Source organism: Trichoderma atroviride, chromosome 1, assembly GCF_020647795.1.
Source record: "Trichoderma atroviride chromosome 1, complete sequence".
In the NCBI taxonomy this organism is placed as follows: Eukaryota; Fungi; Ascomycota; class Sordariomycetes; order Hypocreales; family Hypocreaceae; genus Trichoderma; species Trichoderma atroviride.
The window spans coordinates 5,197,258-5,222,860 of NC_089400.1; the positions used below are offsets into that span (position 1 = coordinate 5,197,258).

The 25,603-nt window shown below is 50.5% G+C and overlaps 9 protein-coding genes across 11 annotated transcripts; 8 read left to right on the forward strand and 1 right to left on the reverse strand.

Annotated features, from left to right (window-relative positions):
- Positions 1-2: 2 nt before the first annotated feature.
- Positions 3-4,021, forward strand: TrAtP1_001869 (uncharacterized protein). Its single transcript, XM_014085756.3, has 2 exons — positions 3-2,875; positions 2,933-4,021. The coding sequence occupies exons 1-2, from the start codon at positions 295-297 to the stop codon at positions 3,094-3,096; spliced, it is 2,745 nt and encodes a 914-aa protein (XP_013941231.2). The 5' UTR covers positions 3-294; the 3' UTR covers positions 3,097-4,021.
- A 306-nt stretch (positions 4,022-4,327) lies between these two features.
- Positions 4,328-6,460, forward strand: TrAtP1_013321 (uncharacterized protein). 2 transcript variants are annotated; one of them, XM_014085755.2, is made up of 3 exons: positions 4,328-4,525; positions 5,164-5,840; positions 5,947-6,460. In XM_014085755.2, the coding sequence occupies exons 1-3, from the start codon at positions 4,452-4,454 to the stop codon at positions 6,300-6,302; spliced, it is 1,107 nt and encodes a 368-aa protein (XP_013941230.1). In that variant the 5' UTR covers positions 4,328-4,451; the 3' UTR covers positions 6,303-6,460. The 2 variants fall into 2 exon arrangements, with proteins under 2 accessions (XP_013941230.1, XP_065967267.1); XM_066115865.1 differs by having other exon boundaries at positions 5,164-6,460.
- Positions 6,461-7,023: 563 nt separating this feature from the next.
- TrAtP1_001870 (uncharacterized protein) lies at positions 7,024-8,454 on the reverse strand (the record flags this gene model as incomplete). Its single annotated transcript, XM_066111194.1, has 1 exon — positions 7,024-8,454. The coding sequence occupies one exon, from the start codon at positions 8,452-8,454 to the stop codon at positions 7,024-7,026; it is 1,431 nt and encodes a 476-aa protein (XP_065967268.1).
- A 2,484-nt stretch (positions 8,455-10,938) lies between these two features.
- On the forward strand, positions 10,939-11,631 carry TrAtP1_001871 (uncharacterized protein; the record flags this gene model as incomplete). Its single annotated transcript, XM_066111195.1, has 4 exons — positions 10,939-11,027; positions 11,095-11,158; positions 11,503-11,522; positions 11,580-11,631. The coding sequence occupies 4 exons, from the start codon at positions 10,939-10,941 to the stop codon at positions 11,629-11,631; spliced, it is 225 nt and encodes a 74-aa protein (XP_065967269.1).
- Positions 11,632-11,975: 344 nt separating this feature from the next.
- TrAtP1_001872 (uncharacterized protein) lies at positions 11,976-13,838 on the forward strand (the record flags this gene model as incomplete). Its single annotated transcript, XM_014085753.2, has 3 exons — positions 11,976-12,049; positions 12,524-13,320; positions 13,429-13,838. The coding sequence occupies 3 exons, from the start codon at positions 11,976-11,978 to the stop codon at positions 13,836-13,838; spliced, it is 1,281 nt and encodes a 426-aa protein (XP_013941228.2).
- A 330-nt stretch (positions 13,839-14,168) lies between these two features.
- TrAtP1_001873 (uncharacterized protein) lies at positions 14,169-14,876 on the forward strand. The gene has a single exon (XM_066111196.1). It carries the CDS (start codon positions 14,312-14,314, stop codon positions 14,735-14,737), a length of 426 nt encoding a protein of 141 aa, XP_065967270.1. The 5' UTR covers positions 14,169-14,311; the 3' UTR covers positions 14,738-14,876.
- Positions 14,877-16,405: 1,529 nt separating this feature from the next.
- Positions 16,406-21,958, forward strand: TrAtP1_001874 (uncharacterized protein). Of its 2 annotated transcripts, XM_014085752.2 has the most exons (4): positions 16,406-17,033; positions 17,090-17,654; positions 17,723-18,068; positions 18,122-21,958. In XM_014085752.2, the coding sequence occupies exons 1-4, from the start codon at positions 16,696-16,698 to the stop codon at positions 21,235-21,237; spliced, it is 4,365 nt and encodes a 1,454-aa protein (XP_013941227.2). In that variant the 5' UTR covers positions 16,406-16,695; the 3' UTR covers positions 21,238-21,958. The 2 variants fall into 2 exon arrangements, with proteins under 2 accessions (XP_013941227.2, XP_065967271.1); XM_066111197.1 differs by having other exon boundaries at positions 17,090-18,068.
- A 433-nt stretch (positions 21,959-22,391) lies between these two features.
- Positions 22,392-24,912, forward strand: TrAtP1_013322 (uncharacterized protein). Its single transcript, XM_014085751.2, has one exon. The coding sequence runs from the start codon at positions 22,984-22,986 to the stop codon at positions 24,421-24,423; it is 1,440 nt and encodes a 479-aa protein (XP_013941226.2). The 5' UTR covers positions 22,392-22,983; the 3' UTR covers positions 24,424-24,912.
- TrAtP1_001876 (uncharacterized protein) lies at positions 24,908-25,510 on the forward strand. The gene has a single exon (XM_066111198.1). The coding sequence runs from the start codon at positions 24,974-24,976 to the stop codon at positions 25,475-25,477; it is 504 nt and encodes a 167-aa protein (XP_065967272.1). The 5' UTR covers positions 24,908-24,973; the 3' UTR covers positions 25,478-25,510.
- The last annotated feature ends 93 nt before the right edge of the window (positions 25,511-25,603 follow it).

Consider the following 25,603-nt stretch of genomic DNA (forward strand, 5'->3'; position numbering starts at 1 on the left):
GAAGAAGAGGAGCAGCCTGAGCCAGCACCTATTCCTACTCTGAACCTGACGCCAATTGCCATCTTGCAGAGTGTGGAGCCCGTGCCTGAGCCAGAGGTCCCCGCTCCTGACCTGACCTTATCCGTCATAGTGGCCGAACACCTGGAGCCCAAAGCCGAGCCTGAGGTTCCACCACCTGATCTCACCTTGTCTGCCATTTTCGCTGAAGGGTTGGAGCCTAGGGCGGAGCCTGAGGTGGTCGTACCGGTGGCTGAATTGAGCCTATCGGCGATCAAGGGTGAAGATCTGGAGCCAATGGCCGAGCCTGAAATCCCCCCGCCAGTCCTCACCTTATCTGCCATAGCCGCCCAAGGCTCAGAGCCAATCGCAGAGCCCGAGGTTCCTGTACCCGTGCTGAGTCTGTCAGACATTGTTGCAGAGGGATTGGAGCCCAAGGCCGAGCCTGAAATTCCTCCACCGACGCTTACGATCGCCTCCATTTTATCAGAGGAGATCGAACCCGTCATCGAGGAGCAGGCAGAGTTGCCCGAACTGACTGCATCTGCAGAGGCCCCAGATACTCCAGCTTCTGCCGACCTGCGCGAGCTTAGCATCTCACCAATCGTGTCAGAACAAGTCGAGCCCGTCTCCGAGCCTATCCCAGAACCAGCAGCCATGGTGGTGCCTCTGTCACTTGCATCACTAACCTTCTCGTCGATCCAGGCTCAGCAACTAGAGCCGAGAGAGGTGCCGCCTCTGCAGCCCGTGCAGCCGGCCCTGGCCTTTTCCACTATTGCTGTGGAAAATGTCCACCCGATCCCCGAACTTGCGCCCGTTCCTGCGGAATTGACGCTCTCTTCCCTCTCCTTCCAGAACACAGTCCCCATTGAGGAGCTGCCCATTGACGATGAAGAGCTGCTGCGATCCACTCAGTTTGCGCCCACAGAACCCGCGCGGCCTACGCTTGGCCTATCTTCCATTGTAGCAGAGGGCATCAAACCTGAACCTGCCATCATTCCTCAGTTTGTCCTTTCCTCTATTTCGTCAGTCGACACTCGGCCAGTCAGCCCCACCAAGAGGGACGGCTTCATTCTGCCGGAAGGCATCAAGTCCCCCTTTGTCGATGATGGCGGTGATGTATCAAATCAGAACCTCTTTGCATCGTACATTGTCAACAGAAACACTGACATTCTTGATGCCTCTACGTCATTACCACCCATCATTGCCCAAGACGAGACAAGCCAGTTGCGCTTGGCATCCTCACAAGCCAATACTCTCAAATCTCAGCGACCGTTTACAGAAACCTCTGCTAATGGAGTTTCTGCCAATGGAGTCTCTCATCAAACCAGCGACCAAGGCGCCCAGACATCCTTGACATCGGGAACCATTGAGCAGCTGATGAAGACTGGAGCTCAAACCCCTCGTGGTGGAAGGAGAAGTCTTTCATTTGGCAGCTCTATTGGCGGCCCTGACACCGTGGGGGCCACCAAGATCAATCGTCCTTACTTCCAAGAGAGTTTGGACAGCCCATTCTCAGTCAATCCCAACAAGAGCAACAAGGCCGACACGGTGGCAGCGGTTGTTTCAACCGACTCTACGCCTACACGCAGACCTGGCAGTGCTACCAGCGCCAAGTCTACTCTCGTAGATGCCCCTCCTCTGCCAGTCAACCACCAGCAAATGATTCAAGCGGCCCGCACAGGCTCATCTGGCGAGACGAAGACGCAAACCCAGAGCCAGGGTACTATGGGTCCTCCCCTGTGGCCTGCCTCTGCGACAAAGCCAACGCCGCGTACCCCTAGCCGGGAGAGTAGGCCACTATCTCCTGCCTCTGGCCATGGAGGTACACCCACTCCTCGCGCTGTTGTCAACCGAGCAGGCTCGTCATCTTACGGCACTGCCGAAATCCCACTGCCACCGCCCATCAGGTCTTCTACTGCCATGTCTTCCACTGGCATGTCTAGGCGATCGTCGGTATCTTCGTTCGTATCGGAACTGGACAACAGGTTCGGAATGCGGGCTGGAGATATGGGCGTCATTGACCCCGCCACTGGCTTTGGACCCAATACTGATCCCAGGATGATCCAAGCCATAACGCAGACAATGATTGGAGAGTACATCTGGAAGTACACTCGCAAGACTGGCCGCGGTGAACACTCGGAAAAGCGACACCGTCGCTACTTCTGGGTCCACCCCTACACGAGAACCATCTACTGGAGCGAGAAGGACCCGTCGACAGCTGGGCGCACTGAGATGAAGGCGAAGAGTCTCCCCATCGAAGGCGTGCGAGTAGTCACAGACGATAACCCCATGCCGCCAGGTCTTCACCGCAAGAGCTTGATCATCATCTCTCCCGGGAGGACCATCAAGTTTACCTGCACCACTGGGCAGCGACATGAGACGTGGTTCAACGCGCTGTCATATCTTCTGCTGAGGACCAGCAATGGCCAGGATGGTCACCTTGACGCGGAAGAGATGGCTGCTGACTTGACTCGAGAAGATGTTGACGAGTTCAACCCTCACTTTGGCGGCCGGCAATCTGCCAACAGCCGTTCGCGGCCTTCGGCTCCGTCTCTGTCATCATACAACTCCCGCACTACTCGAAATGAATCACCAGGCCCAGACATGATTTTTGATATTCCCACGCTGACCCCGGGGAAGAACTCAACCCCGGCCAAGTCGGTGACTGGTAGCATTAGTGGTCGAGTAGGTTCATACTGGAAGTCAGGCGGATCCAAGCTCGCTGGAACGATTCGCAGCAGGACGGCTAGCGCCCAGAATGTTAGCATCTACGAGGCGAGCGAGGTCCATGACAGCGCCGAGGATCTCCGTGAGATGATTGAGCAGCAAGATAGGGATGCGGACCGGCTCGAGAATGTGAGGGCCTGTTGCGATGGTAAGTATCTTGTCAATTCGAGATGAGCAAAGACAAAATCTAACAGGAATTGACTAGGCAAACACGATGTCGGAACGCTTCACCACCACAACAAGAGAAGCCGCAGCTACAACCATCATAACCACTCCAGTGTTAGTGGACAATCTGCCTTGAATACCCCCCCTAGCCTCTACGCGCTCTCGGGCATAAAGTTTCTTGTTCAATCGACTATGCATTATTAATCAACCTCTTGACTCTTTCTCCAAATCCTCTCGCCTGCCTCCCAAACGTGACGACCATACATCTAACGGAAGACTTTCTTATGACTCTGAACGATTCTTCTTTCTTTTTTTTCCTTTTTTTTTTTCATTGTCTCTCTCGGATAATCTTTTGAAGCTCTCAGATCGATTTTCCAGGCTGTCATAGATGACTTTTTTGAAAAGATAAAACTGTCACTGGCACGATGAGCATTCCAACTGTTCTCAGCATACTGTCTTTTATGCAAGCGTCATTCTTATCGAATGCAGACCTCTCTCTCTCTCTCTATCTATAAATTTTCTTATTATCCGTTTTTATAGTCAATTACTCATCAAGGCGCAAAGACTGCATTTCACACAAGCCAAGTTATCATGCCAAAAGTTGCCAGAAAAAAAAAACAGATGAGCGTTACATATTCCCATCTTTTTCCTTTTTCCTTCTTCTTCCTTTGTTTTTTGTCAGGTGCTGTAGGAAAAAGGAAACCTTATGAACAACAATTCACACAACCAAAAAAAAAAAAAAAAAAAAAAAAAAGGAGGGATTTGTTTTGACGCAATTTTTTGTATTTTAACAGCCTTTTTTACGGGCATGCTTTTCCTCTACCTGAGATAACAAAGGGAGGAGAGCTGGGTCTGTATGAAGGTATGGCATATCGGACATTGCACAAATTCAGTTGACTTGTTTGCATTTTTATGATTGTTGCTGTTGCTGTTGCTGTTTCATGCATCTTTTTGTCTATAATGCCGTGAAGATTTTTCTTTTTTTTTAATTGTAGCCAACTTTCTCGTGAATTTGAGAATAGTGGTGCTGGATTGGGAGGAGAAAGGCGAAAGGCGTTTTTGTCCATAGAATAGAGTATAGAGGTAGGTACCTAGGTAGGGATGGCAAGGGAAATAGAGGCTTGGCGTTTAAATTAACATGGAAGCTACAAACACACGTAGAACCAATATTGCTCAAGTAGCACCAAGTATTGCTCTCGTGCGCTCAAGTCGTGGCGCCTGTGTGACGCAGCTCCATGTACACCATGATACGCTGCGCAGATGTCTGGCTGCCGTAGCCAAAAGGACTCGGCAACATTATGCCTGTGATTAGCCCGGCAGAAAAGGCGGGATCCGCAGCGCAATGCAGGGCCCTCACCGCCTGGGGGACGGGACTGAGCAGAACTTACTTGTACTCGGCCGTCTCCCCCGTCTTCTGTCATCCCACTTTTTCCCACCCCATACTAATTAATACTGCTACTGCTACGGCCACTGCTACTGCTGCTAATACCAATACCCATCCCTAGTCTTGCCAGCCCCGTTTGGGAATCAGTTCCAACTCTCTGCTTTGCTCGTCCGCCATGGCTCAAGACGGGGCGTACCATGCTTTCGATGAAGATGATTCAATGCAGCATTCTGTCTTCATGTCTGACAGGTCAGTGAGACTCGATGCTTGACTCCATGTTTGTCGTGCCCTCTTGCCCATCCACTTCGCTCCCGTCATCCTCCCGGGCCCCAGCACAGCACAGCACAGCGCAGCACAGCACAGCACAGCACAGACGCGCAACGAGCTGCAAGTCATCTGTTGGTTCAGCTTCAATGCTTTCCTTTCGGCACTCTGTAAAAACCGCCCTGGTCCCCGCTGTCGCGCTCGCATTCATCGATCGGGCGAGATCTGGAGTGTTGGAAAGGGCAGGGTCTTGCTTGGCCTGCAACTCCACGCGTGGGGTGTAGCGCCAAAAAGAGCCGCTCGCTAACACTGCCGTTCTCGACGATGTCTTTTGCGCCTCGCCTCGTCGCAGCCACGCTGATGGGCCATTCCAGCTTCAAGTCTCTTGGTGTGATTGTATTGTGCTGCGCTAGACGGTGACATGGCCTTGTTTCCTGCTCTTTACTGCTCCATCTGCCCTGTCTGCTTCTTCTTTTCCCGTCTCGTGGGCCTCCAATGTCTCCATTAGCTTGACACACAGTCTCGATTAGATAGCATCGGCCAGTCGTGTCCGAGACACACTAACCCGACTAAGAGCCGGTCCGGTACAGTATAACAGATGCTAATCATGACGACGTCTGCAGCCTCGAGATCCCCATCACAGATCCACCCTTGTATAGGTGTGCAGAGCAGACGGAGCCGACAGGGGACTCTATCCAAATCGAAACTCAGATAGGAATCAACACCGTGACCTGGGGGGATGCCAGCGACCAGGTGCAAAGCGTAAATGGCCTGGATCTCGACATTTTCCTGGATACCCCCGCAAGCATGGCTCTGTTCAGGCTACACGGCGACCTCCAGCTGACGCATAAACACATGGTCACGAGCAAACAGCCCGTTTACTTGTTCATCTATCCCGAGGACATTGAGTGTATCCAGTTCGAGGCTGCCTCGGCGACGACGCCGTTTGATACGCTGCGCTTCAAGTTGCGGCGCAATCCCTATCTGGTAGCCCCGAGAGAGAGCCTTCTGCCGCCAGACTCCAGTGACATTCCTCTGCATAGGTCAATCCAAGCTCTCGCCACCGCAACCGAGATCAACGTCCAGATTGACGCTTCAGGCACGGACTTGCTGTCACAAACAGACCTGGGCAAGATCGCCGCTGCTTTCTCGCCCAACCACAAGATGCTTATAGACGCAAGGCGTGCCAACCTGGATGCGCTCTACGCCCACGAGAGTGGCGAGGTGCTCAACCTGGGCAAGCCTGCCAAAAGCCTGGAAGTGTATTACCCTTCACCTGACGATGCTGATTTGGCTGAGGGTGAGAGCGCATAAAATTGAACATTGACACGTTTGAAATTTCTTCGTGTTTATGTTCATTCTCCTGGCAGGATCCTCATGCTCACTTCTTCTTTTTTCAATGCTAGATGCCACCACCACCCGTGTTCGCATTCCATCTATACCTGAGGATATCATGACTCGCTTTGGCACTATAAACAACGGCCTGAATTCTTTATGCAAGCTCTTGGACGGCATGAATACCAGGCTGGAGCGGCTTGAGAAGATGACTGCGGCTGCACTGGACGCTGAGTATAACCCGCTTCTGCACGGACCGGAAGAGACTGCGCAGATGCTAGACGAGGTCAGCAGGTTGGTCGACCAGGGCATTGTGGAGTTTAAGACGGAATGCGAAGAAGTAGCCAAGGAGACGCTGAGCGAGCTTCGAAATGAATTCGACAACATGTCGGCACAGTTGAGAGGCGGTACGACGAAGAAGAGTTGAGAGCCATTTTGGTAGCAGATGAGCATTTGCAATTTCGATGATGGTTTGGTCTATTTGATGTAAAACAAAGAAAAAAATTAGCTCTTTAGGTCGGATACAATATTGCTAGGTTAGGATAGCGAAGACGTGGATATATATGAATCGATGGCATTGATCTACCTCTCTTCCTACCATAAGGGAGTTTCTGGCAACGTTTTCTCCCTTGTAACAAGATGCTGATTGATTGTTCTGCCTGTGAAAGCTTCTAGAGGCATGAAAAGGCTTGCCGGAGAGGTGTCCAGAGGAGGTTCGTTGGGGAACGGTCACCAGAAAACCCCTTGGTGTGCAATGGGCAAATTCAGGTGACCAGGTGACGGACCCATTGCACTTTCCACGTCCACCTATGTACCTGCCTACAACGGCCATCTAGCGACGCCGTCTTTCCCTCCTCTCTCCATACATACATTCTTCCCAACAACTTCATCATCGTGGCCCTTGTTTCTTCTTTTTCTCTCGCTGCACATTTGATTTGACTGGCCTCGTACTGCTACCCGACCTCGTAGCCTTTTACACTGGCATTCAAAGAGACGGGCATTCGCTTCAATTGCCCAACATGCACACAAAGACATCACGCAACACCAACACCATAATCGTCGATATTACCACAACAAAAACTTGAATTTTCAGCGCTCAAGGTAACTAACTGCTTCCTTCCATGGGCCTACGCCTTGATAACATATCCTTAGGTACTAGTAGTACGCACCATGATCTTCCCCATCAGGCTGGACAGGTCCAACGACTCGTGAGGCCAATCCACCACCATCTCCGCGTTGTGGAAAATGACCGTCTGCCGCGAAATCTCGAGCAGCTTCAGCTGGAAATCCTGTCCATTAGTATCCTGCTCGTCATCCTCCTCGCACTGCGGCAGGCACAGGAGGTCCATCCATATGTATTCTGTGTCAATGATGCCCTGAAGCTGCTGCAAGTCCCTCACCAGATCCTCAACCTTGAACTTGTCAACGGACGACACGGGGTATTTCCAGCCCTTTGGAATGATGTGACTCTGTCCAACTTCTTGGCGACGTCCGAGATGGCTGATGGCCGTGTAGTCTGGCGGCGGGCCCCCGCGAACAAGAGCTGACGTCTTTACCAACGTCGCACTCATCCGATTCCAGAGGTACTGGGGGTAGTTGCGATAGATCTCGAGCCCGTTATCCACATATGGAATGATGTTGGCAGTGAGCAAGTTTCGCGCCTGGATCTCGGGCCATTCAAAGTTGGTCGCTTCTGACAGACAAATCTCCATGAAATCTGCCGAGTTACTGGGCACCAGCCGGTCAGATTCCAGAGGCCTAAGAAGATACGTCTTCTCAACACCATCATCAGACTCATCAGACGATAATTCGCACTCTTCAATGCGTGTATGCCGTCCCCGCTCGCGATTTCGCAGCACCAAGAACTCAGTGTCGCGATAATACCGTTGTCCGGCCGAAATGTGCCACTCTCGGGGGGGCTCTCCGACCTTGACGCCGCAGAATTGCGATTGGAAAATACGCCACATTGTCCAGTTATAATCAGATATCTCTTCGGCAGGCATACTCTCCTCTGCAAACTGTTCTCCTCTCAGAGCCATGACGGTTCTCGTAACTGTGTCATGGCGATGGTTCAGAAACTCGAGGAAAGACGAGACGCATTTCTCGAGTTGTGCAACGATAGGATGGGAGAATTTCTCTTGTTCCGAAAGCACAACGCAGAGGTCGGCTTTCACAAGCTCCTTGTAGATCATGTTGCCATTTTTCTCATGATACGACCAACGAAGGCGCACATCATCGTTCAAGAAATCAAGCCTGGATAGAATCGGTGCCAATTTGGAAAGGAGGAAATAGACGCAAGCCTGGGGGTCACAGTAGGTCCCGGACCACCAGTCCAGCAGCATGTGATAGGCTTGTCGTTGAGTCTTGTCAAGGAGATATCCCTGTCCGCTCCCGACCAGATGCATAAGGCGGAACCAATTGAAAAAGGCTCGAACGAAAACTTTGACTTCGTCTTCCATACTGTCTGGAATCTCGACATCGCCATAGAAGTGCTCCGCAAGATCACCAAGAGCCAGATCTCTGCCAGTGGGCATGATGCGGGCTTCTTCGGCTCCGTTGTACATGATGGAGAATGTCATTGTTGCTGGTAAGTGAGATTTGAATAATGTCAAAATATCAAAGAATGAAGCGTCTTTTTTGTTTGTGCGTTTGGTCACGAGTATAACTGTGATACGATGCGATTGCTTATTTTCAAGAACCTTTGGATCTTGGGAGACAGAGCGGCATATTAATACTTTAGCTTCCAGTCCATACGCGATATCAACGCTCCTCAGCAAGAATCAAGAAAAGAAAAGGGAACAAGAACTACCTTTCAGCCGGAATGGGGTCATCTATCGATCGTTCAGGCACTCCGACCAATCAGTCAAGCACACACGCAACAGCTGCAAAGCTACAACTACTCGGTTAAGCACAAGCACAATCTAATGTAAGTCGGTAATGGAATCCATCATGTGGCGACTAAACATTGGCTACTAGAGCAATATTATACACGTCAACACCGAAAGGCTGCAGTGGCTGAAACGATTATCCTCCCTCTGCTTCAGCACGGCCTTGTGTTCTTGTTCTAACCATACCAAACGGTGCCCTTATTCAAGTGAAAGGAGACGAAAAATGAAGCCTCTCTCTTTTCAGATATTGCTCATGAGTGAGAATAGCCCAAGAGGTGCCTTTCTACATCACGATATCCTTTGGCCCAACCATGATTGATCGGTGGTGTTACACCAGAGCCTCGCCTCGCCGTGCCCTTGAACCCTGAACTCATTCACCGCTCTTCGCCTCTTTCACATGATGGAAGCCTGTCTTGCATTCTGGCGTGTCAAGGTGCATTGCAGGCCGCGCCTAGCAGGGCAGGCAATATGCACCTGTTAATGACCGGTGAAGGGGCTGCATGGAGCTGGCTGAACCGATGGCCTCGCCGATTGGGTCCGCGCAACTTGTGGCGCAAAGTGCTCCTCCTTATCTTGCCAGAATCCTGAATGGGCGGGCACCAATGGCTGGTATTTGAGGGGGGCCGTCGTGAGGCTGAGGGCCCAGATGATTCTTGAAACTCATGCTAATGCTTGGTGACTGTGTGATTATGCGAGTTTGTTTGCTTTTGTTTGCCCGCGCGTGGTTATCTCGAGTCCATTGCTAATAACAGAGTGCTGTCATCAGGAACTTGATTGCCAATGGTGGCAAGTTGGTATAAGGGGCCTGCTGTCAGATGGCGGTTGAGTGAGGTAAATGACGTGAAAGGCTGCTTTGCTCAGGCCAATAGCCATCGGGTTACACAACTACTGCCCACCAAGGTTTGGGCACCTCTGCATTCTTTTTTTCCCCTGCCGCCCCTTTCATCATGCTGCGTCGAACTCTGATGGATTTGACCATGTTTTCGGAAATGAAAGGAAGGGAAGAGCAGAGGGAAAAGGAAAGGAAAGGAAAGAAAGTTGGGTAAGTGTGAGATTCCTTGATTCCAACTACTGCTTCAAGTCATTAACTACATACAGTAACACACCACACCAGCAACAACTCTCAGACGCGCTCTCTCCACAACCGCACGTTTTACCGCACGTTTTACTTTGACCCCGCCGGCACAAACGGGGGCTCCATGATGGCTGACTCATCTTTGGCGCTTCTCTCACGATTCAAAGCATCTTAGCACCCATCCTTGGTACATACTACTTACTGTACTAATTAGACTCCGCAAATGCGGTGGGTTCAGATCTCAAGATCTACCCGTGCTTTGGCGGAAGGAGAAAAAAAGAGAGTACTTAAGAAAAACGTGAGCCTATTTTAGCAGTAAGCTTGGTGGATTGGTGGACACAGATCAGATCTTGTCGGCTAGCTCCAACTTTTATTTTGGGGGTGCGGCCCCGTCCAGTCCGGCTTATACTTGTACGGATAGTTGGGGGTGGAATGGAAGGGTCCACGCGCAGACAGTGGCTCAACCCATGGCAGGGTCCAGATATTACGGCGCTGGTCCTTGATCTCGTGCAAGGACGAGCGGCATGTGCGGCGGCAACTAACGGCGACCTGACCTGATTTCTCTAGAACCAGGGGAAGCTCGCTTTTGTCTTGATGGGCTGTTTACTCTGATCTCTCCCTCCCCTCCCCTCCCCTCGCCTCTCTGCGCCAGAGACTTTCTGAAAGAGCCAACAACGAACGACATGATGATCCATCCAGCGCAGAAAGTGAGTGCGTAGGTATGGACGGGGCACACCTGGCACACCTGGCAAAGCGAGCGAGCGAGCGGCAGGCCTGAAGAGAAGGAGGTGGGAGCTGAGCCGAGCCAGGAGCTGAGCCTGAGCCAGGAGGGAGCGCGCCCAAGAGGGCTGAGCCGAACGCAGGCTTGGGCCAGGCCAGACCGGACCGGACAATGACACCAGCAAGTCCTACAAGTATGGAGGCCTACGTATCCGTACAGGACTTGCAAATCAGGCCTGCAGTCCAGGTCAAGCCACGCCTACAGGTCAAGCAGACAAGCAAACAAGCAAACAAAGCCGGGCCAGACGCTCGACTTGGCAAATGCCGTGCGAGCCGTGGCTGCGGGCTGCTCTGTGCGGTGACGGCGACGAGGAGAAACAATGAAAGGCCCGCCACGCCAAACTAGAGGCTCCGCCCTCTGCCGGCCCCGCCCGGCAAGCGCCCCGGCCCCAGCCATTGGCCCGGCGAGGTGTTCCGTTGAGCCAATTTCCATTTGGGCATAGTGCTCGTACTAGCAACTGCTGATATTTCTTTAGCACGGCTCCTCAGGGCCTAGCTGGGAGGGGGATTTGGATGGATACGAAGGGAGCTGCTAAGACGGTACCTGGGCCTACCGGTACACCAACCAGACTTGCGTCGAGGCAAAGCAAACCTTTACTTGCTTGTACAGCACTCGATGCTGTATCCTTGTCCTCTGCCGTTTGCTAGTGAAATTGGTCGTTGTATTCGCTGATGATACACTGACTAGCAGGATACGCTGAGCGGACTAACCAGTTCAGAGCCAGGGCATGACGCGGGCTGATACAGATTGGAAATTGTTGGCGCTTGTGCCATGTGGGACGCAGTAGGTATCCTCGACGTTGCGTTCCAGAGCGAGACGAGAGCTTTTGTACCTGAGAGTTGAGAGGACGGTACAGAGCAAGAGACATTACAGTGTACCACAGCGTGAACGAGATTTGAACAGGTTGAATCCAACTTCTGTGCTCCCACACGGCAACTACAAGCTAATTTACCTCGTTAGTGCTGCTGCTCCTACAGTCCTGCTAGGCACATTGTTTGTGCTACCGGCCTAACGATGTACGAATAAGGGGTTTCGTATGCCAATGTCACGCGATGATCCCTGGCAAATGAATGAGGTATTGTACCGCACAAGTATCTTCAGCAAGTATCGGCTAAACTAGGCATGTAGATATTATGTAAGATTGGCTGTTGAGAACCAAGCATGCCTCGATTGGCCAGCTGAAAGAATGTGACTGCCCGGCTTCCCCTACAAGTAGTAGGCACGACCAGAGTCCCAAGCGACCAGAGCCGGGTAGCAGCATTTTCTCCCCCTTCAGTTCAGCACTCTCCCGTATTTCATCCACTGCGCAAACATTCACTCTTTGCCTCTCCACAGTCCCATATTGCCTATTTCGCTATGGGTTACGGGACCACTCCAGACGACGTTATAAACAATGACGAAGAATTGATACCGTCTCCTCCCTCGTCCGGGTTAGTAACAAGTCCTTTTGCTGCGGTTCCTTTGTCTGTTCTTGTCTCTCCTCACAACTAGCGGCAACGGCCCGTGCTGTTCTCTTACGATGGTGTTTGCTCGGCGACGGGTAGTTGCCTGTGTAGCAAGATTGAGCCAGTGCCTTGCTGCTGCCCAATCCTTCGACTCCGCTCACAAGGAACAAAGTCGATGAGAAAGGGTCGGGACCATACTAGCCGTGGGACAGCGGAGAGGAAGCGAATGGATTGACTTGTTGTGCCAAACTTGGCGTAACAAGTGGGTTGTTTGCTGCTACTCCTACAACTCTTAGTCTACTTCCGTTGCCGGTACATACAATCGTTGCGCGGCAAATGCCCCATCGTGCGATGAACAGCGGGTTGTCAAGTGGATGAACATGACATCATGCCAAAGCCTAGACTTGGCTGTTGACTTGCATGTGATATCAAACCGCTAACCGAGACTTTCAACTGCAGGTTATTCTACCTCAACCAGGGCGTCGATGACGATAGATTCAGCTTCAGCAGCCCATACTATGCCAGCAGCAGCCCTCGGACGACGGACCCCGAAGTATCGGCCGAATTGGACTGCTACGACAGCCTTGAAACCACGGCGATTGTCGATGTCTCGTACCGAAAGAACAGGGTGACGTGGAGGGCCGCCAATGGCGAGGCAAGGCAGATGTTCGACCTGTCGCTCGACTTGTTCGCCAACACAGAGACCAACACGTCCATCTTCAAGCTCTACACCTACATCATCCGCAAGGGCCGCAAGGGCCGCAGCAACAAGCAGGCCGTCTACCTGTTCATCCACCCCGAAAACGTCCGCTTCATCACCTGCGAGCCGTCCCGCACCGCTCGGCGGTACAAGTCCAAGACGAACAAGCCGCAGACGTATTACGAGCTGCGCTTCTCGCTGACGGAATGCCCCAACATTGTGGTGCCCAGGGACCGCGCCTTTGAGTCCAAGGATAAGACGAGGGCCCAGCTGGACTTGTTCCAGGAACTCTCCAGCACAAACGATTTCGTTGTCCACCTCAACGGCGCGGGCATCAACGCATCGAAGCTGGACGACTTGCGATTGCTTGGATGCATGTTCTCGCCCACGTTTACCGAGCACCGCCCTACGACGGACTTTAGGCGGGCGAGCCTGGCCACGCTTTATGCGGGCAGCGGCGGCGAGATTGTCTGCATGAACCGAGGAGCTGTGCAGTCCATTGAGGTAGATCCGCCTCCATACGTTGGCCCCGCGCCGGATTCTTGCATGGTTTCCAGTGAGCAGTTTTCCAGTCTCTCCTCCAATTTCAGGTGTTTGGGTGTTTTTACTTTTCAATTATTAGCTACTGGGGGATTCCTCTGGCTGACCCGTTTTTTGTTCTTAGGTGAATACCTTTGCTCCGATTCCGAAGACGGATATGATGACGACGATGACGAGGAATCGGAGGAAGACGAGGAAGAGAAGGACAAGAACGCTTTCGCCAACCACGTGCTATTACTGTTAGACAATCTGCAGACCCATTTCAACGCTGTCGAGCGATATTTCGATGGCATGGAGCGTCGCCTGCATGGCTTGGAGAACTGCGTGCAGCAACGACGGCACGAAATTACTTTTGCATTGGCAATGGCCAACCGGCACTACAACAACATGAACAACGTGAACAGCAACAGCAACAGCAGCGGCAGTCACAGCGGCAACAGCACTGCGCAGAGCCCGTATCCGCCGTACCAGACGACGGTGGCGCAGAACACCCCAGCGACGCAACGAGACGAAATGGTTCCACAGGGCGTTTAGAAGGCGTTGCTTTATTTTTATTTTGATCTCTTCTTATTTTTTTGTTTTACCACATCTGGTATACATGGGTCGCGTTTTACGAAACGCAAGGGAAATTATGGGAAACTAAGCAAAGCAAAGCAAAGCAAGCAAAGCAAGCGATGGGAAACGGGATTGACACTTTTGGTATTTTATTGTGAATTTTTGGGGACACAAGGCACAGCTAGGGAGATTGTATTACGATTGCCAGACTACTTGTAACCGATGACTGACTATGACGAAGACTCTGCGTGAATTCATACTTTTTTCTTTCTTTCTTTTTCTTTTCGATTTCTTTTTCTACTTTTCTTTTTATTTCTGCGTCGCAATAGGCTTTGGTTTTGGCTCTTTTGCAAGTTGCTTGGCGGAATGGCTAGCAGCTCTCCGCCCTGCTTGCTGCACTTGGCGCAATCTTACTGTAAGTGCATCTCGGACACCAATTTCCTCTCAATCACATGCTTGTGCAATTCGTTCTCTCACAAGAGACAGGCCTAGGTCATTTCACACATGTTTCCAAGTTGCCGCCGTCTTCCCCTTGTTGTCTCTTTTTTCTTTCACCTCTGGCTCACCTCACCTCATTTTTTCGCCTGGCCATTCCAATTTCATGGGGGCCCAGGGCAGACAAGGACCGCAACACAATGCATACCCCTCACCCTCATCATCCCTCTCTCTTCTCTCTTTTCTCTCTCTCGCAGCGACCCCCCATTTTTTCTGTATTTTTGTATCAGCCCGCTTTTTTGCCACTTCATCAAAATGCTACAGTACCCATACATTCAGTAGAGGGCACCATTGGCCGGAATGCCATCCCCGATAAGCGCTTTTTCCGGGGAAGCACTTCCTGCTCCAAACGGGCACAAACGCCGGGGGATGGCATTGTGTGAGCATGGGCTTGGGGGGAGGGGGAGGGGGCCTGTAAGGTTTTACATAACGAGTTTAACTGGGGGGGTTGTTGTTATGCGTGTGTTTTGCCTTTTTGCTCGCTTTTTTTGCTGCTGCTGCAAGGTTTAATGTGTGTGTCAAAGGTGTGTATGGGATGGAATGCCCCTGTATATGGCTGCTGCCTGAGGTACTGCTACAGCATGTGTGATGAGATGATTATCCATCCATGGCTGGTGGGCCTGGGCCTTGATTTGCTGATGCATGCAAGCAACCAACTGGGACAGTACGGCATACGGTGCTGTACCGTTACAAGGCTGCAAAGCAACATGATGAAGCAATGCGAGAGAGACCCCTGCAACTGCAACAGGAAGGTGGGCGTGTGTGTCGCTGCGTCTGCGTCTCTGCCCGACGAAGCAGTGGACCGATGCTATTTTTTTCGATGCCAATCGGATGAGCCCGCGGAGCCTTTTTTGGAGGGGGGGCCGCAAGTTGGGTGAAGTTGCAGCTTTTTGTATCATGCTGTAGTCGGTGTCGTGTACTCGGTACGCGGTACGCCTCTGGTCGAGCGAGCGAGCGCCTCTTTTTTTTTTTTTTTTTTGTTCCCATTGCCAACTTCTCCACACAACCCACCCCCATCCTTCCATCCTACTCTGCCATGAGAGGGCCAGGCCAAAGCAGCAAACAGTTGAAATGTTAGTTTTTTGGTGCTACTGACGCGGGCAGCTCCACGTTGGGCTTGGCGCTTGACTCGGGTGTCGCTCGTGAGTTTAGCAGGTTCGGCTCTTTTGCCATGGGTTAGCGAGACATGTCATGTTGCATAGGTAGGGACTCGAGAAAGCTTGAAAGTCAAGGAGGAGCCGAGCATAGCTTGAACGGCTGCGAAATGAAAAGTTGCGAAATTGCATGAAATTGGTGGCGCCGTATCACCACATGCTGATTTTACGAGGCCATGCGGTGACCTGGGAGGCTTGGAGCAAATCCTACACGCGGGCGCCTATCGCTCGCTATATGTCGCGTAGTGGCTTGTTTGCTCAGTTATAGCGAGATTGCCCCTACGAATAGCGCTGTACTATTCCAGCGTCTTGTCGCTTATACTCCAGTGAGTGTGTCGCAGCTGTTTATGATGCTATTTTGGGCCAGACAATTTGATGGGATACTTTCTTCTAGCAATAGTGAAGAGACTCCTCTTTCTGTGAATTTTGTTGATTGCATCTGTTGCGGTGCTTCTTGCGCGGCTCTGGTTGTTCCAAGGGCTGGTGATTCGCATGTGGCTGGATTGTAATTCAAGTGCGCCTTGACCTCAATTGCAGCAGCGCGTTTAATAGGAAAATAGTCAACTACATGTGATAAAATATTAGTAGATTCAAAAGGTCATCATCAGTCGGTTGACTTTTCTTGCTTAGAGCAAGACATGTGCCTCAGACATTCCATCGTAGGCCCTGTTCCTTCCCAGTAGTGAAATCCTGGTAGCGGTTTCCACCCCGGCCGTTCTTGCCTCCCATCAAAGTCTCAGTCACAAGTCAGGAGCAACTGTCTGGCAAAGACTCCTTGATTTCGCATTGCGGGATTCTTCCATCTGGCATCTACCCAGTCGACAGTTTCGTTTTCTCTCGAGTTCAGAATCCCCATAATGGAGCGATCGCAGCTCGACTTTCTCACGGAGCTGACAAGGTACATGTCCCACGAGGGCGCTTACATCCATCCTTCCGCCCCTCTCTCTAAAGATGAAATAGTAATATCGCCCTAGACCCAGTTTGTGAGGGATTATATCATGCTCCGCGGGGCATCTATAGCAACCTGTAACTGGACAAAAGTCGCAGTCACATGGTCTCCATTAGACGCTGGATGAAGTTAGAGATTGCTGGTGCCATGGCAACTGGCGTCAACGTGGGTGAGGCGATGAGGCTCAACTCGCTGCGACCCGTTGTTACCACAACTGTGACCATTGCATCAATGGGCTATGGCGCCTATAGAAAGCAAAATTTACCGCTTACGGGGTATACCCGAGCACCTGGATCGCCTAGGCGTGGCACAGCTTATCAGCACGTTCATCTCTGATGGCGACGAGAGAGACGTCAACGTAGCATCTGTGGCTCTCGGTTGCGAGATATGGGCCGTTACGCGCTACAAAGTGGCCACTTTGTCATTTCAGAAGCTTCCCGATGCTGTCAGGAAGAATCCAACAGCAAGAGAATGGTCACTACCGGTGCTCGCTCTGCCTAGGCCGCTGGTGCTGGACGATACTTTCCTTGGACTGTCTCCTTTGAATGATGTTTCTGAGCATCGGCATGCATACGAGTGCGTTTACACAACCCGATGACCACCTGTACAGTGATCAAGCTAATATGCTGCAGCTGCGTCGTCATATCAGGCCTTGCCAGCCATCCCATGGGCTCATGGCAGCCACATGGAGTAGACAAATCCTTCATGTGGATTCGAGATGCTCTGCCGGATCTAGTACCGAATGTTAGGTTTATTCTGTACGGATATGACACAGTACTCGCTGGAAGCACTTCGATCCAAAAAGTACCTGATATCGCATTGAGTTTGATCAATACTCTTCAGCAAGGAGGGTGGGCTTCAGCTGGCCACGTAGGGCTGCTGTTCTTTGCACATAGCCTCGGAGGCGTTGTGTTGAAGCAAGCTTTCCGCATGCTGGCTGACAGCGGAGTGAGAGATGAGTTGATCTTGACTCGCACAAGAGCAGTCATCTTCTTTGGAGTCCCGAGTCAAGGTCTGGACGTTTCCGATCTCGATATTATGTTGGAAGATCAGCCAAATAAAGAGGCGCTGGTACAAGAAATCTCCAACAAATCTGAATTTGTCAAGGTACTAGAAGAGCAGTTTTCGGGTATCTCGCATCTCCAAAAAATGAATCTTCTTTGGGCTTATGAAACCAAGATGACTCCCACAGTAGTGGTACGTCTTTCCCCCTATATTAGTTCTTTCCATTGGAAAAGCACTTGAGTGTTGAATGACGCCGACAGAGGGCCAGCGGGACATACCAGAGATCTGGACCTGGAAAAGTTTTCGTGTCTCCTGAGTCTGCAACTGGTTTGCGTAATATCGTTGACCCATCCTCGACAATACAAATAGACGCAAATCATTCCGACATGGTCAAACTCTCTCAAGGAAATGAGCTCATTAATCGCATCGCATCCAAACTTCAAGACGTTCTCAATGGCAATATCAACGGCATGGCCGAAGCCCGCATGGGAGGGAACAGCCCAACCGTTGAAAGAGCAGCGGCCTTGGATCAGTATGGCCGGAGAGCACAAAATCTGGTGGAACATGTTGATAATTCCCTCGATCAAGAGTTCTGGGACACACATTGTAAGAAATTGGCGCTTTTTTCTCTTTCAACAAAGTATACTGACTTTATGAAGCTATTGTAAAGTCGATCAATGCTCCAGAACGCGATCTCCGATTAGAGCAAATAGATGTAGCGGTCAGACATTCTTTCCAGTGGGCATTTGACAAGGCTTCAGTTGGGTTGACCAGCTGGCTTCAAAGTGACGAAAAATTGTTCTGGATATCTGGGAAGCCCGGGTCTGGAAAGTCCACATTCCTAAAGTACCTGCACACCAATCCGCTTACCTCGAAATATTTGCGCAACTGGTACCGCAGTACCAATCGTGTTCAAGCGACATTCTTCTTCCATCATCGTGGTACTGCAATCCAGAAATCACTCGAGGGCCTTTACCGCGGAATTTTAAGTCAGGTTCTGGAGCAGGCTCCCCAGTCATTGTTTGTGATCCGGCCAAACCTTCCACAATCCTACGGAGAAGCTGTTTGCAACCACAAGCTTGGAACTCTCGCTGCAGATTTGGCAGCTTTGGTCAGCATTTGTGAGATTCCTCAAGACGACGAGATCTCACAACAGCTCCAACATGTTCTGCTTTGCGAAATGCCCCGCAAAGCTTTTCGCACAATGGTTATAGAGCCAATGCAAGCCAGTGGTGCTATTGGCGATGATGCAGACATTTTGGAACGAATATGTCAGCGCCGAGATTACGTTCAGCCGACATTCATATATGCGACAAATATAGCTCACGCCAATGACAAGAAGAATAAAAATGCTTCTTCTAGCTTGGACCTCTATATTTCCAAAAATCTAGTATTCACCCAGGATATAACCAACCAGGAGAAGGGTGGTTTTGTCAATGTCGATCTTTTAATCTCCAAAAACACGCGCTCTGTTGCAAAATCTACGTTCAAAAGCAACAAACGCGTCTTTGCTACTCTAGATCTTTTCATCTCACAAAAGCGAGTTTATACCACCGATATCTACGATGAGAATAAGGATATACTTGCTGAAGTAGAGGTTTTTACTTCAAAAACTCTACGATATTCTACGACTGTTGAAAAGAATACTTTTTCAGCTTCGAGATCCGAAAATGAATGGCCAAAGGGAGAGCAAGTCGCTTCTACGATCCAAGATTGGCTAGTAGCCATTGATCCAGTAGCACAATTCTCACAGCTCAAAACACTACTAGAAAATCGCACAAAACGACATGAACACCATCAAGTTGATAAGTTGGTCAAGGAAACTCTCGTCCGATTTTTTCATCGAAAAGAGCAGCAGCAGCGCATTGAGGCAGCACATTGGAGTCTGCAACAACTCAGCGACGCCATGGACAGGGTCGCCAGTCAACGCTTGATTGACTTGGATCTCTGCTTACTCCTCGATGCTTTGGATGAGCATGATGGACCTCCTGAGGTTATTTCTCATTTCATCAAGAAATTCACCACTGCTGAAAAAAGTCAAACTAGAATGAAGATACTTTTCTCAAGTCGGCCCTGGCAGCCATTTATTGATGCCTTTGGGCAAAATTCTGGGTTCCAAATACATGACTTTACCGAAGACGATATTCGCGAGCTTTGCTTGCAAAAGACAATCTCGGATAAACCAGGTTCGGCAGAAGTACTAGAGTTGACAGAGCAAATTGTCAAACAGGCCAGGGGCGTTTTCCTGTGGGTCAAGCTGGTTCTAAGCGATCTTTTAGAAAATGCTGCCAAATTGACCGTCTCTGGATACAGTACAGACCAACTTCACGCGGCGCTCATTGACATTTTGAACTCTCTACCCAATGATCTGGAGCAATATTACAAACTAATAATCACCAGAATACCCTCTTCATACCGCTGGGAGGCCTATTGCTTGCTCGAAGTTATCAGCAAATCAGCAGATGCAATATTTCTTTCTCAAGTCTCAGATATTCTGGCCTGCGCCAGAGCGAATAGCGTGGACGATCTTTTTGCGTTAAAGGCTAGGTCTCGAGATGCCGCCCACAGATATTCCAACGGACAACTCAGGATTCACTCAGGCGGCTTGATTGAGGCTGTTGGTTCAAACCAGCTCCAGTTACTTCACCAGACCCTGATTGAATTCGTTCAGCTCCCCGAATTCAAAAACCTCATTCTCAAAGACAGGTATCGAATTACAAAGGAGAATGGCTATTCAATACTTTTGAAGTATACGGTGTTTAGGGAAGACCTACTTCACCAAGAGTTTCACGACCTCCGTTCACCCGTGGTGACTGTGAGCAGCAAAGCCCTCTATTACGCGCGGGAAGCAGAGTCGACTACAGGGGAAAGCGCATTTGCCCTCTTTCAGCATGTGGTCTGGGAGCCACCTCCTGAAGATAATTTTCTTCCGAAAATTGGAAATCAAAAGTACACGACCCTGGAGATTGCCATAGCCTATGGGTTAAAGTTACTCTGTAACGATGTTTTGAGGCGTGATGCCCGTGTTAATCCTGACAGAGCTCCGCTGGTGTTTCTTCTATTGCGAAACATGGTTAAAAGGGGGAGAATCGACAGTGCCGGCGCTCTCAATACGCTTCAAGATATGGTGACTCAAGGGTTCCCGATCCACAACAGCCATATAGGCTTCCTGACGATACTGACCACTCTAATTGATGAAAGACCTCAGGTAGTCATGGAAGGCGTGGTATCAAGTATAGGTGCCACGCCCGTGATAGCCTTCTGTCGGGAGGTGCTGGACACACTCTTTGAACCGAATTTTAGCTTTGTGTGTCACAAGGGAGGCTTGGAAGTTGAGGAAATTGATCTCTTCAGGATGTTTTTGGGAATGTACGGCATAAAAGATACTGCCCAGGCCATTCACATCTCTGCTGATGATGAGATGACAAGATATCTTCTAGAGAACGGCGCCAATCCTAACGAATTGACAACGGAAAGGCTGACACCGATCGACTGCCGAATAAAAGACATTCCAACGAATATATTTCCTCAAGAACTTTGCCATATCGTATCGTCTATTACGATTCTCGTCGAGCATGGAGGGCGCTTAAACGTGTGTACCCGAAAGAAATGGAACAAGCTGGTACAATGGATGAGTGCCACCACCTCCATCAGCCTGCCACCGTTTCCAGGATGGCTTGACGGAGCACCAGGTGCAAGTCGAGGGATTGACTTTGACATACGAAATGTCAAGAGGCGTTATAGAAACGTTTTGAAGTTATGGAAGCGCAGATGAAGGGATGGGCACGTATACAACGGTCACACGGTGCGATGGAGGATCTGGGCTAATTCACTGTTCAAGAGTTTAAGAGATGGATGGCGATGGAAGGGAACAAGGAAGTACATACAGAGATGGATGGCGATGAAAGGGAACAAGGGTGTACATGCAAAAAGAAGCAAAAAAGAACCACCGTGATATCTTAACCTGGCAACTTGGTTGTATAGGAAAAGCCCAATGCGGGGGTCGAACCCGCAACCTTGAGATATCGCATCGCCACATCAGAGCGTGTGAATTAAGAGTCTCACGCTCTACCGATTGAGCTAACCGGGCTAAGCTGGTTAAGCTCTTGGTGGATTGTTGACGAGAGCGCAAGTTGAATCGTGTTATAGACTTGAACAACGCCGCGGCCTGTCAAACTTTCATCGCGCAAATTTTGTGGTTTACACGAGCTAGAGGCTCGGGAGTGGGTCTGTAGTGGGATCACTTGGCCAGGTGAGGCTAGCGCGGCAGTGGCGGCACCCGAAACACATCAAAGTGTGCCAGGATGTGCCAGAATGTAGTACTTGTATCAACAGCTCCACCGAGGTGCAAGGCACGCGAGCAAGCAGGTAAAGCCTACCCTATGATGCCAATTTTTGATGTTTTTCAAGTTCTCTCTCTGGACATGAAGAGCAGGTAAAGCTGCTTGAAATTAATGTCGAGATGGCATAGAAAGTGGAAGCGATGAGTTTGACTTTGGGGCGTCGCTTCTGATTCACAGACTAAAATGCAGCCTCAAGACCTTTGCATCCATTTTCGACCTTTTATATTCCAGGGTCCTTTTTTCCCCATATGTCCATCGACTCTTGGTTTGGCCGAAATTATAGCGCTCGTGCCGCTAAATTACAGCATAAACCACTACAACACAGGAACTGTACAAAGCCGTTGGTCGCCAAAGGAAAGTGCAATGGCACAGCCCTCAATCAGGCACATCAAACGCACTCATCTCAACTCAGTCAACGCAGCCCAATCAACACTTCCACCTCGCCCCTCCTGCGCGTTTGCTGATTCGCGTCGCCATGGAGCGCGTTGATTCTGTTTGACGTTATATGTGGAGCCTCAGCGTGCTATCCAGCATTTGGTAAGCGTCGCTCCTAGTGTAGTTGCGGTCTGATGATTTACCTGCAGACAAACATACTTACAGGTAGGGCCATAGGCATGTAAGTGCCATCTATTAGGTCAAGATGATTGAGGTTCACGAGATATACGACTCGGATGAGACAGAGGAGATGAGCAAGATTGACGAGAAACTCAAGGCAGCAGCCCTCGCCTCGAGCCAGCCCATCCCGCACGATGCCAGGCCACTGCCTCCACCCAGCACGGCGCCAATTCTATGCAAGGAGCAGCAAGACCTGATTGATCTCATCGCAACAGGCAACAATGTCTTCTTCACGGGCTCGGCTGGTTGTGGAAAATCCACTGCGCTAAAGGTAGCAGTGAATATGCTGAGAGCCCAAGGCAAAATCGTTCACATAGTCGCCCCCACCGGCCGAGCAGCGCTCCAGGTCAACGGCATGTCGACGTGGTCCTACATGGGCTGGACGCCAGACTATCACAAGCTTCCCATCAAAAAACTCAGGCACAAAGGGTTTCGCAAGCACATTAGGAAGCGTCTGAGGGACACAGACGTGCTCATTATTGACGAGATTAGCATGGTGGAAAATCACCATCTCGAGCGCATGAATCTGTGCATGAAAGCGGCCATTTGCTGGAACCAGTGGCATGGCGGGGGGAGACGACCCGTCCTTTGAAGGAGACACTCCCATCGACAATGGAGACGCTCCGCCCTTTGGGGGAGTCCAGGTCATCGTCACGGGGGACTTTTGCCAGTTGCCGCCTGTGAAGCCATTCGAGTTTTGCATGGTGTGCGGACAGAAGCTCATCTCCGACAAGGACGGAGCCGAGTTCAACTGTGACAACAATCATGGCCCCTTTTCAGAGACGGATAAATGGGCCTTTAGGAGCTCTGCTTGGGAGGAAGCCAATTTCCATTACGTGAACCTGAAAGAGATTCACCGCCAAAAAGACGAGTCCTTTATCAGAATGCTCCAGAAATGCCGTCTTGGAATCCCGTTCCTGCCACAAGAGATGGCGATTCTGATGAATCATCCTTGCGAGGTCCAAAAAGCTACAAAGCTACTCTGCACGAGACGTGAAGTCCAAAGGATAAACCAAGAAAGCTTCAATAAGCTAAAGACACCAAGACTCCAGTATGAAGCTCTCGATGGCTTTGAACCATATACGGAGGAGCATAAAGATCTCCCCCAATACACAAGGCGACAGTATGACGGGACCCTGGAGGCTTGCAGAGACCAACGCCTGGAACCACGCGTCATACTGCGAGGCGGCATGCTCGTGATCCTGCAGGTAAATCTTGACATCAAAGCAGGACTGGTCAATGGAAGCCAGGGTATCATATGCGGCTTTGAAGCATATAGCCCTGAAAAACTTCCCAGAGCTGCAACCGGCGACGACGCCGACTCTATTCCTCCGGAGCAACGCCTCAACGGGGATCATGCAAAGCTCAGAGAGAGACAGATACATCGTTTTGTGGAATACCAACTGCAGTCAAGCAATTCATGGGCGGCCAAGGCCTGGCCTCGCGTGCTATTCCACAACGGCCTGAAGCGAACCATATACGCAACGTGTACAGTCAACTCCATAGGCGACAAAGAGCCATATTCTTTGCTACATCGGACTCAAGTGCCTCTAATCGCCGGATGGGCCATGAGCGTTCATAGAAGCCAGGGCATGACGCTAGACCGCGTTGTTGTTGATCTATCCAATGCTTTTGAAGCGGGCCAGACGTATGTCGCTTTGTCGCGAGCGACAAGCCTCCAAGGCCTCAAAATCGAGGGTAGCTCAGACGGATTACTTGCAAGGGGGGGGAATGACGATGTTCGAGTCTTTTTAGAGGCAAAATTCGGCAACGAGCTATTTAGATCGATCCGAGAATATTCAGGGCATCTTGAGAAGAAGAATGGGTATGGCGAAGCAGACGGGAGCAGGGAAAGCCCTCTTATTATTGGTGAAGTAAGCGGGCAGCAGCAAGAAAAATACACAGCGACAGCCTGGAAAAGGGAGAGGCCTTCATCATCGGGGAAGGGTATTGAACGACTCGGTGATACGACGTCTGAAACTAAACGCACAAAGATGCGGTAACTGAAAAGTCGGTTCGGTTTTCCATCGGGATTTACATCTTGATGTTATAGGATACTATGTTTTTTTGTGCTTTAGCGGGAGGGGACGTTCATATTTTGCTGCAGGCGGCTTTTTGAACGACGAGTTATGCTCTATAGCTAAGCGTTTGCTATTGCTACATCTTTTTTGCTGTCGGTTGACGCAAAGGGCGTTGTGTTTTTGATACAGTCAGTCTGCTTGGATGCCCCAAGAGGAGCGCAACGCAGAATTTAGGAATGAATAGCCACTGGATATAAGGCAAGAGTAGATAGCCTGGATATACCTACTGGTTGCTACTGTTTGGTAGACACAGAGTTGCGCATGCATCAGAAGGCAGAGTTTCATGGTATATATTATTGTTGCTAAGCTGGGTTTGCATTGATATATCGTTTCTGCGCTGTATGATGCAAGAGCGAAGAAAAAGTCACACTCTTAGAGTCTAACGTCTATAGAATCAAGAAAATAAGCCGGAGACAATGCATAATTTTGTCGATGCGCTAGTATCGCTCTCAAGTTCTCGTCCATCCCCATTATGTTTCATCAATATCGCTCTCGAGCTGTCATTCATTTGGGTTTCCCTCAGTATCACTCTGGGCTCCATCCCTCCTCATCGTTGGTCTCCGCCTCTGCCTACCCAAACTCGCAAAGAAACTCTCGCCAATCGGCGCCAAAGTTGCTTCGCCAGATGGTCGCAATTTCCTCTGCCACCTCGTCGCTCACATCATCCCAATCTTTCTCATCGCCAGTCTCTTTCTGGTGTCTGGCGAGCGTTGTTATGTCGAAGCGGTGCCCTGCCCATACTCCCCTGCAGATATTTGTGGGATCCTCAATGCCAACGGCGGGCGCAGAAGACCAGCAGATCCGCGTGAGTAAGACTTCACCAAAGCCTATAACGTTAATATCCGGGCCGTGGATGAACTCTGGCTTTAATGCAATGGCTTCGGCACGGACAAACTGCTTGCTGGTGAGGTTTCGAAGGATCCATGGTTCGTTTGGGGGAAGGAATTCGCGATCGCCCCGGGGGGCGCAGGCCTAGAGTGATGAGATCGGCGCTCGTGCACCATTGCCGCGAGGAGAGATGCTCTCTCAGCCGAAAGATTTCGTCCAGCATACATGGCTCTCTTTGAGTTTCCGAAACTCCGCTTTTGGTATAGTCGTAGAG